The sequence below is a fragment of the Acipenser ruthenus genome, chromosome 10, assembly GCF_902713425.1.
Source record: "Acipenser ruthenus chromosome 10, fAciRut3.2 maternal haplotype, whole genome shotgun sequence".
Taxonomy (NCBI): Eukaryota; Metazoa; Chordata; class Actinopteri; order Acipenseriformes; family Acipenseridae; genus Acipenser; species Acipenser ruthenus.
The window spans coordinates 45,378,692-45,390,644 of NC_081198.1; the positions used below are offsets into that span (position 1 = coordinate 45,378,692).

The following is an 11,953-nucleotide window of genomic DNA, read 5'->3' on the forward strand; positions in this document are numbered from 1 at the left end:
CCAGGAGAGCAAGCAACAGGAAAGGCTATTGGAACTAAGATTCGCCTGGGACAGTGGGAGGCTGCTAGATTGGAGAATGCAGGCAGATGTTGGCCAGCGCATTATGTTCCCACCCAAGATTGCTACAACTACCCTTCTACCTGACATTGTCCTGTGGTCAGTCTCAGCACTGCTTGTTCTCCCGGTGGAGCTAACAGTGCCATGGGAAGATTCATACAGGAGAAAGAAACTCTGGTATGATGAGTTAGCCGCTGAGGTGGAGGAGGTCCGGATTTATCCAGCAGAGGTGGGTTGTTGGAGATTCATCACGCACTCCATGACCTAGATTCTCAGAGATATTGGATTTAGTGGATAGGAATTGCGGGACATAGTGGAGGCTCTATCCGAGGAGGCAGAGAGAAGTGGCAAATGGCTCTGATTGAGGAGGAAAGAGGCTGATTGGGGATCTCAAAAGAGAGGTGAAGGACAAAAAGGAATGGGTGGCTAAGGCAAGTGATGGAGGAAGTTAACATCAGTAAAAAGGAATGGATGGCTAAGGTAAGTAAACTGGGCTGGAGGGGAGAGGTGCTGGGATGCCAGTTTCCCTGTCAAGCCTTCCCGAGGTGTTGTGGGCTAGTCAATAAAACACCGATGACCCCTGCAAAGTGCCCCACGTTTGGTTGGTCCCCACGACTACTATCTCATTTAGCCTTGGTGAACGCCGAGTCCAATATTAGCATAAAATTACTGCTACTCTCATGTAATAAAAATCACTGCCACCCGTTGAAGAGATTTGTGTTCTTCGCTTGTATTTTATACTTCAATTTGGAACATGTAGTACACTATAGACGAAAAGTGACCAAAAGAGATGTTAAAATAAACCTGAAAATAGTAATGTTGGTAAGTACTGTATAACTTTTGTTACACTTTTAAAGGAAAAGTGAAGATGCTAAACTATTTTCTCCATATTGAAGGAAAAGGTAAAAATGTAATTGCTTGCAGTTTTGTAATTGTGACTGATAAATAATAATTTTAAATGAGATAAGGACAAATGAATATATATGTATGTTCAACATTACATCTCAATTGATAATTATTTAGAAGTGTAAAAACACTTTAATTTCTCAATATCGTAATGAAAAGCTTAGGACACACATTTACAAGCACAATTCTCTTTAATGTCCGAGTAGCTAACCCATTTTTTTAGAAAGCCATCTATTGTTTATTTTGTATATAACCAAATCCTTTATTTATATATTACATTGTTGTTGAAAAACAATTATTGAGTTCTGTCACTTTGCCCAAACAAAATTTTTATCTTGGCTGTTTGTTGGCCGTTTTGATTTTTCATTAGGGGCAGTAAAACCCCTGGCTATGACCATTTACATGCAACACAGCTTCAACAAATCATACTAAAGCAGTTTGAAGCAGAGTGAAAAAGTAAATACATTCACAAAGTAACATTTGTTTTAACTGGTCACCATCTATTTACATATGAACCTGTACAAATTATTTATGTTGTCAGAATGTTAACAGCATCCATGGGTGCCTTGTTCTTATGTGCCTGCTTTATGGTACATCTTTTTAATCTGACCATGGCAAGAAATATTATTTGTGTTGATTTGTTTTTAGTTTACCAGTTGCCCTTGCATTTTCATTCTACTGTTTACACTGTAATACTTGTTTCTACTGATTAATTACTGTGTCTTGATGCATTGCTTTATACTTCAGCCAAGATCTGACCTGCCTGAACACGGTTTCCCTGCTGGGAATGAATAAGCAAAACCTAAACAAGGGCATTACAGGGACATTTTGCTCTACTGAGGACGTTTTTGTTGTGGGTTTTTGTCCAAAAACAGCTTATCAAAGCCTTCAACACACTTTCCACAACTGTACTTGTTTAATTTATATGAATTTATTTTGTCAAAGCTCTGTTGAATTTTTTCTTTTTTTGCCACACTCTATAATAATAAATGTGTATTGGACAGCTTACTTTAATTATTGTTTTTAAATAGCAATAGCTGGAAATAAAACTATTGTAAAGATGTTAATTTGATGAGAAACCATGGTAACTTGTCCTTTGTGCTTGTACTATGTGGTATCTTCTAGCTCGGAAGTAAGAAATGTATTGGTTTGCATTTTACATAATTATGTTTTGAAGTTATCTGCTGTCATCTTTCTTTTCTGTCATGCAATCTGACCTGCTCTGGATGTTTTTTTGAGAATATTTCTATTCTTACCTTGATAATTAACATCTGATAAATTACATGATTATCCTTGCTTGTGGGACAGCGAAATCTTAGTAGAGCTTCTCGTGCACTTGCTCTCCTCCACGGCATCTGTCCATTATCTCCCTGGGTCCTCTTCTGTGATGTCACAGCTACCCTCAATTCTAACCCACCAGTGTGTGCACCCTAGTGACATAACCCAAAGACACCCATGCAGAACGGGAGCTTGACAGGTACTACTGTAATGCAACCAACCCACCCACAGCTGTTAGCATCATGGGGCTTGCCCACTAAAACTATATATAGAAAGCAAGAGAAAAGCACTTTGAGTTTCACTTCATCACACATAAACAGATGCAGATTTTCAAAAGCAATCTCATAACACATTATAATATAATAGAAGATTAATGATAAGGAATTGAATGAGAAAGTGGGAAGATATAATGAATTACAAATGAATTGGTAGCTATCGGATGAGATTAGTCATAGCGTTTTAAAATAAATGGGAAGTTTAAAAAACAAAGGCCTTTATAAGCTTTTATTTTACAAGCCTCAAGCTATTTCCTGCTATTTTTATTGCAGATAATAATTTTTGTTTTCAACTTGATAGGAGTGGAAACATGACTTGCATACAAATGTAAAGTAGTTTACAATATTAGGATACAGTCACACATAAGAAAGAAGATAACAGTTAAAATCAATTGCATGTTAGTTACACACAGCAAGCACATTGTTTGGATATTTAATAAATATACAATTTGAATATTGGATACATATAACAAATAACAATTCTAGAAATTCATTGCATTGCAATATTGACATACTGTAGCAGATGCTCAGAATATAAAAGCTTACATGCACAATACAAAACCCATTGTAATGTTTTGCCTTAATATTGTACTATCAATGAATGTAAATTAGCTAGAAATGCATTTTGGTAATGGCCCAAAGTATTTTGGGTCTAGAGAGTGTAACACCTTGCTAATAGAATTTCAGGTTACCTAACCAGGGATTGGAAGAAGGTGTTGGGTAACCCTGTACTGTCCTGTAACACCTGTAAGTCACCTTGGATATCAGTCATTGAGTCGGTTAGTCAACCTGACCAATCTTTGGAGCATGAGCTTCTTCCCGACCCCACATGCAATACATATGAAAGCATAAAAGTTGCATTAACCTTTCTGATATGAACTTTATATGTCCTTTATTAAATATGCAGGAAAACAGTTTTCCATAATAATCTCAGGACAATTGAGCCAATCAATGTAATCGTGATTCTCAAAGCTTCTGATTTCTCTGGTGATATCACATACAAACTTTTCAGATTATATTAAAAACTGAATTTATATCCAGTATAAATATATATATATATATATATATATATATATATATATATATATATATATATATATATATATATATATATATATGATAATAATACATTCACTTGACACATGGATGAATAGTCTTAACTAAAATAGTAAATGTAAGGTGTAGAGATTAATGTAACTTTCAGTGTTTGCCTTGTAGAAGCCAAGGTTGCTTGCAGGCTCAATTTGCCATGTCAAAATGCTTTTTTAAAACGTTATTTTGACAAATAAACACTAAACATAAAATATACATCTATAATATTTCCTTAGTTGTGTATAATAGAAAAACATTTTTAATTTGTAATATAATATTTTAAGATATTGAAAAATGAATGGGTAAGGGTTTTGGTGAGTGTGGGCATTTATTTACCTTTTGACAGTAAAACTGGGTGCTAATATGAAAAAGAGCGACAATCGAGACTGGGCGATATTTTTATTTGGAAAGTTAAGGGTTTTATCTATATTGTCATGAAACAATGCCTTCTAAAGAAATGCATTTATTCTGGTAGGAAATGATGGGAAAGTATTTCAGCTTTGAAGTATTTTTAGAGGTGTTTCTATTTACCCTTTATAACCAATCTGGACATGTGGAGATCATCAAAAAATGGAAAAACAGGAAAGATATTAATCAAACAAATCTGTATAAACCTACAAACAAATATCCATGTCTTTAAACAAATTCAACATCTATCACATTATTTGTGTTAGAATGAAGCAACCAACATGTTGCTTTACAAACAAATTAATAGTAAAGGGATGCCAGGGCATTTTTGATGCACTGAACAGCCTGAGGCCTGACTATAAATGTATTCCCTCTTCCTGAAACAAACGATGAAAAAAACACCTGCATTGTACCTCATTTAGACCTTTGGATATCCACAGACTGACAAAGATCTGCTCAATACAGGTATATACAGAGCAGCACGGAGTAGTGCTGAGGAAACAGAATGGGCTAGAACTTGTGAGGGTTGCCTCAGCACTGTCCAGCCATTCGGAACAAGCTGATCACTGAAAAAACACTCCAGTGCCAGGGAAAGAGAACTGCCAAAAAGGAACCACAGGCCACAATCTTCCAGTCAGAAAATATGCATGTTCTATTCGCACCAGCTTGAGCTTGTGTAATGTAACCATTATAGAAACAAACTGTTCTGCCCTTAAGCTCTAACTGTGGGCTCACTGCAGGAGCGAATCCAGGAACAGGACTGCAGCATAAAATAACACACACTTGCAAGAACCAGTGGGAAACATCTTTAATTCTACAAGACAGACATAACAAATGAACAATGCAATCCTTAAAATCCAAATCCTTGCTTTATTTACTGTTTCTGTTATTCACAATATGTTCTTACTAAAGCTTTTAGTGAATCAAAGCAGGGTAAGAAAAAGACAAAAACAAGTAGAAGTAGAATTGCTTATAGAACAAAAGAGATATGCAGGAGCTATCTGATACTTAGATAGAGGAAAATTAATGGAGACACATTTGAAACCGCACAGTCACTTTGTTTTAAGGAAAACTCTGCTAACAAAATATAGAGACTTCTGTGCTGTCCATGCAACAGTGAATGTGTGCTATTAAAAACATAATCTTTCTCTCTCGCATTAAAATCAAAAACATCTAATTTGACATGTAATTCAAAAGATTGTTTGTTGTAACAGGTAGTTATTTTCAAAGTTTCACCATATTCTTGTTGACGGTAAAAGCTTTTTTTCTTTTTTTTTTAAAGCACCTGACATAGACTTTTATTTTTGGATCGCTTCATAAGACACATTATTTTTCCAGTGCTTTAACTGAGTTGGCAAAAAGTTCATATGAAACGACAAAAAAAAGTTTGCAGTTATACTTTCCATACTGCAATTTGAACCAGCTATGAAAACACATTTGTAAAGCTGCAGAAAATGTTTAATACCTATCCTGCCAGTTACTCATTTCATCACAATGTGATTGTGGGTTAAGGTGTCCCTCTACAGTTCACAAAACAAGTTTGCCGTTTTAGATTCCATAACCCTTTGGAACCAATTTTTTTTGCTTCTCATCTATCAATTTTAATTTGTATTCTGTATGTCAACAACATCTATGATATATTTTTATAGTCTTTGAATGAAAAAGGAAAGCATAATTAATATTGTTATACACAGTTTCTCTGTGATTTAACTGCTCTGAAATTAGCACTTTCCCTCTCACAGTTTTATGAGACAGTGCTTGCCAGCACTAAGTATGGCCACAATTAAGTGCAATTTGATTGATAAGCTATTACCATTGAACTTAAATGTTATTATTTCCTTGTATATCTCGTTGTTGTGTTTTGCATTACACTTGAGCAAACCCCAGATTGATTTGGCCATCAATTGGTTGATGTGTATAGACAACACGCCTGCCCACTGAGCTTGCATAGCTAACCAGACTAATTGTTGCATGACATTTTTACCCCATTGACCGGTCACAACAAGCTCTGAACAAGCAAGAAATAACAGGAATGGCTGGTTCTTTTTATTGGAGTGGCTCAGCTCTCTACTCTACCGGTGCTAGTTTATAAACTCAATTATGAAATATGAATCTCTGTAAAAAAAACAGTCGTGCTCTAATACTATACATATACTGTATAATACTATTTGTTATGTTTCAAGCAGGACCAACTTAATTATTATTCATTCAGACAAATGTTACTAGTCTATATTGGGATGCTGCTTAACAAGCTAGAATAAATTATGTGAACACTGGATTCATATTGTAATTATGTCTGTTTGAGTAACAAAGTATCAGAATAAAACCTGTTATTTAATGAAAGCTTATCAGTCAATAGGTATAGCATAGACATTGTTTCAGAGTTCCAGGTAGACCCCAAAATAGACACAAATACTATACATGTATCATGTATTATATATAATACAAGCTACCAGTAATTTAAAGAGTAAGTAATCAGGTTCCAAAAAATATAGCGTTACATGTTGCTACAAGTGTTTAAATAATGCACCTGCATTTTTTTTTTCATTTTTAACATACTGACAACTTTTTACACTTATATCTTCAAAGTTTGTTTCAAAGCTCTTTTCAAAATGTCCGCTCTAGTGCACTGATAGTGTAAGGATTGTTGCCCACATTGTCAACACAGGTAACACAGCAATAACGATCCATGATGTGGTACTGAACAGAAAAGCCAGAGCACTTTTTTTTATGTTGTTTTTTAATTTTCTTTTTTTTTGTATCGCGCTTCCTGCAGTGATTTAGAGGACAGATCTCAAACCCACTGCGCTAGAGTGGACATTTTGAACAGAGCTTTGAAACAGACTTTAAAGTTGTAAGTGTAAAAAATTGTCAGGCTGTTAACAATAAAAAATAAAACTTACAGGTACGTTGTTTAAGCAGTTGTAGCAACACGTGGGGACTTACAACGCTATATTTTTTCTGAACTCCTCTACTTACTCTTTAAGTGTTAAAGCCTTGCTTGTGCCACTTAACTTGAATTGCTTGACAGCAATAGCAGCAGGAAAAAAAAAGTTTGCATACAAAATTACCCCTGTAAGCTAATCACAGGCCATAATGTGCTGACTGAACTCAGAACCACCTTCTTGCAACCTGTACATTCCTCTGCTTCATATGTATAAGAAGTGCTGTTAGTTTAGTTTCCCTAAACTTCTCAGCAGGAAATGTTAAAGCATTTACTTTCAACAGATGAAGCAGAAAACGGTACTAAGGTCTGTTTATTTTTTCTCAGAAAACGGTTTTGCAGCAGTTATCCCATTCCACATATGGTCAGTCAGGAACACAGAAATGTAATAACTATGCATGGAAATATAGGTCTTTCAGATGCTAAGAACAATGGGATGCTGGACTAACTTGACTACAAAACATTAATTCACAATACTTTCATAGTGATCAAATAACACAATGAATGCAATTTCCTTTAATAATTGTAATTAAACATTACGTTTAAAATAGTAATAATAAAATAGTTACCATTACTAATAACATCATGTAGCTCTGCCATATAATAAAATATAACGTTCCCCAATTTTTTTTTTGTTTTGTTTGTTTGTTTTATTTATACAGGAATTTAACCAATTGAGACCAAGATCTCATTTACAGGGGGTCCTGTTAACAAACATACAATAAAACAACACAATATCATGTATGGTACTGTCTTAATCATTTTAGGAGTCATAAGCAAAGGACATTCACCCAAACATGTGTGGATCCTTAATCAGGATCAAAACAATTACATGAAGCCCTAAACAATTTACAGAGATCATTTTTAAAACATTTAAAAGAGAGACTATCAAATGTACTCCTTATATCATGGTTAAAAGAGTTAAACGTTTTTGGAAGCCGATAGGCAAAGGATATTTTACCCAAACATATACCAACCCTTGTAATGAGCAGGTTGGCAGAATCACAGGAACGCAGATTATAGTTGGTACCATATTTGTTAACCAGAGCAGTTAAATAACGAGGCACCAATCCCTTAAGAAACTCAAACACAAAGCAGTACCAATGATAAAGCCTTAGGTTTGTAAGTGAAAGCCAGCCTAATTGTACATACATGTTGCAATGATGAGTCAAGGTGGGACATTCTAATACAAATCTGCAGCATGAGTTGTAAAATATGTCTAGTTTATGTAAAGACTGAGTAGAAGTTAACTGATAAATCACCATAATCAAGGACAGGGAGAATAGTAGTAGTCACCAATTTTGATCTGCTAGACTGAGAAAAGATCTTCCTATTTCTAAAAAGGAATCCTAATTTAGGTCTTACCTTTGAAATCAGTTTGTCCAATATGATGATTAAATGTAAGACTCTCATCAATAAATATGTCTAAGTATTTATAATCTTTATTATCTCATCTTTACGTGTAACAATAGTCCAAGATGGATTTTTTATACTGCTTTTTATTAGAACAGAATAACATAGTTTGTGTCTTCTATACATTAAGTAACAATCTATCATGAGATATTTTTTTTTGTATGATGTCAAATGTAGTCTGCAGATCCCTTTCGACCTCCTGTATGGAGTGTCCTGCCGAATATAGACTAGAATCATCAGCATAAAGATGCATGTTAGTATTAGTATCATCCAAGTTAGTTCCTAGATCATTAATATAGAGAGAACAAATAACTAGATGTGCATCATTAGAATTACATTGTAATACACTGTAAGCCTGTTGTTAGCCAATAATACTTATAATGTAGGTCTGGATGTTTCTAAATGAATCCTTTAAAAAATAAACTGGATATCCTATTTTGCATCACAGCAAATGACAAAAACAAAATCTAAAATACCAATGCTTTCTTATCATTTATGCTCCTATTTTTTAAGACCAGTGGTCAAGTTTGATAGTAACTAGTGGTAAATACTAATTTACACCATCTGCTTCTGGGTAATTAACTCATGTTTACAACACCAAAGAATTCTACTTTCGTTTAATTTAATTGTGAGCAAAATGTTGCTTTTTTAATTTTAATTTTTGCAAAATTAGCCCAAACTAGAGGTAAACCAAACTCTGGAGATTCACAATGAACATTTTAACGTCAGCCACAGACACAGCCTCAAATACCTGTACACAGAAAACGTATTATTCTTAAACAGCACGGTCAACAGGTATGCTATTATTTGATGCACATACTTAACACAATATATTTACCTAAATAAGATACATTTAACATTCATTTTTGGAATTGATATGGATTAAATCTACTGAAGATTGAGCACATTTTCGAAGATACATAAACTGTTTTTTCTGATTGTTTTGTTGTCATTTTTCTTTTTCTTTTGGTCAATATGCAGAAATCAAATATCACCAAACAAAATACAGAATAAAAACATGCATACGTGTTTAAATTGTTTGCACAGCATGTGGTAGGGCTACATTCTTCTCAATTCTCTATTAAAATGTAACGATTTTGATACGACATAAACTGATGAAAATGTATACAGTAGCCTACAGTATTCTTGTGAAGTCGTGGCGTTAAACTAAAACATCCAATCTAATCTCTAGTAATAGTATGTGAAACAAACTACTTGCTGTACCGTACATCTTCAACAGCTACTGTGTTTACATATGAATACCCAACACAATCTAAAGGATAGTGCAAAATTAATTGTAGGGTATTGACACGGTATACAAAATGAATTAACAAAAAGAACCAATGCCCCTACAGTACAGCACCACAGAGCAAGCAACCTGCCCAAATTCAAACACCCAGAATAATTTCCCGCACTTCTGCAGCTATTAAAAAATGATGAAAAAATACTGACCATGATGTATACTTAAATTATGAGCACACGTTGTTTTGCTACATGACTGTTACACAATACTGGATTTAGGAATTGGTAGACAACAGTCAAATTCAGATTCAAACTGTCCAACAGTCAGTATCAGGTTAGCACAATAAGTTTGTAACAGACCTGTTTAATCCCTCTCCCCATCACCGATGATGCACTCTTACCTTGTTCAGCTCCCACTGTCAGCACCTCAGCAATAGGAATTAATCCCGATATGGTTAGCAAGGCTAAAATAAACTCAGACATCGTTGTGGAATAAAGACGGGCTGCTTCACTGCACACTCACGCAAGTCGGCAGCCAGCTTTGAGTCTAGCAGCGTAATTTAGAAATGTCAGTTGAAATTCTTCTGCTAAATGAGCCTGCCTGCCGTTCTGTCCCTGCTTTCAGCAGGATTTGTAGGTGTATGTGTGTGTGCGCGTGTGTGTGCATGAGTGTGAGGGAGAGGGAGAGGGAGAGGGAGAGGGAGAGAGTGGGGGGGGGGGGGGGGGGCAGGGGTGTAGAGAAGGAGAGAACAGAGAGTGTGTGTCTTGACTATTCAGTGTAGAGTACGTCTGATTTACATCACAGTAGAGGGGCAGAGAGATATGCCAGAGGGAGGAAATCTGCTGATTAATTACTAGGATCTGCTGCACACCAGCCTGTCTCATAAATCACATCTATAATCCAGGAAAAGGCATTTAACACAACAATACAGTAGCAATACAGATCCCAGTTATTTCCGATTTAAATAAACTGGGTATCAGTAGGCTGTGCAGTTTCATGGATCTTGTGAAAACAAGAGACCGTTAAGAATAAAGGTAAAACAAACAGCCAATACATCTCTTACACAACTGATATTTTTGGCTCAACCTACAAAATAAATTGTACACACAATTTGAATGCTGGCACACCTATTCTTTCTGAATAGTTGTTGGCTTTGTTCACTGTGTACTTATTAAATATGGTCTGAATACCTACTTTAATAACATGGGATGCATGACTGCCAAAACTAAAGACCACAGCAGATTTTTTTTGTAATTATGTATACTCTAACTATATTTTATACTCTAACTATTTTATAAACCAATATATATATATATATATATATATATATATATATATATATATATATATATATATATATATATAAATATATATACACACAGGTAGTGGACAAAAAAATGGAAATACCTGGGTAAATGAGGGACACCAAGTATATTGAAAGCAACGGCTTCCACATTAAGCAAATAACATCCCAGCATGCTTAGGGTCATGCATAAAAATGCTGGACAGGCCTGGTTGCCTATAATTATAGCTAGCATGGCTGCAAGAGGAGACCTCAGTGACTTTAAAAGAAGGATGATTGTTGGGGCACGTTTGGCAGGAGCTTCAGTGACCAAGACAGCTCAACTTGCTGATGTTTCACGAGCAATGGTGTCTAAGGTGATGTCGGCATGGAACTCCGAGGGAATGACATCATCAGCAAAGGGCAACAGTGGGTGGAAGCACATACTCCAGGATCGTGATATATGTGCATTAACTCGAAGTGCAAGGCAAAAAAGGCAAGCAACTGCAGATCAATTGACTGCAAATTTCAACCTGGGGCGTGAGCAGCCAGTTTCATAAAAAATGGTCCACCGAGAACTCCACAGAGCGGGATACCATCGTGGTCCAATGCCCTATTAAGTGACTTTACATTGGTGTTTCCATTTTTTTTGTCCACTACCTGTATATATACACACACAGTATATTGCTCATAATCATTATTTGCTATTATGAAAAGTATTGATTCTAAATTGAAATACTGAGTGTATTTAAAGTACCGACTTTTTCAGCTCCATATACCAAAGTTGTATTACAGTGGTGAACCCTTTGGGAATTCAATGCAAACCTCAGTGGGTGCATATCTTCGTAATAATAATAATAATAATAATAATAATAATAATAATAATAATAATAATAATAATAATATACTGTGTGACTGTGTGTTTAAAATAAGAATGCCAATGCAACTGTGATTAATGAACCCTTGAGATATTCTTGACATTTGATACGGTCCAGTTAATGTATAACTGGCACACTGGTCTACATACACTATAATGAACCATTCTCAGTCTGTAT

At 35.2% G+C, this 11,953-nt stretch overlaps 1 protein-coding gene across 8 annotated transcripts in view; it reads right to left on the bottom strand.

Moving 5' to 3' along the window:
- Positions 1-10,259, bottom strand: part of LOC117408938 (low-density lipoprotein receptor-related protein 1B-like) — a 340,463-nt gene extending 330,204 nt beyond the window's left edge. For all 8 annotated transcript variants that reach the window (XM_034014443.3, XM_034014419.3, XM_059032361.1 and 5 more), the window contains exon 1: positions 10,017-10,259. In XM_034014443.3, coding sequence (XP_033870334.3) covers positions 10,017-10,098 — 82 coding nt within the window. In that variant the 5' untranslated portion in view covers positions 10,099-10,259. The remainder of the gene's footprint in view (positions 1-10,016) is intronic.
- Positions 10,260-11,953: the final 1,694 nt, after the last annotated feature.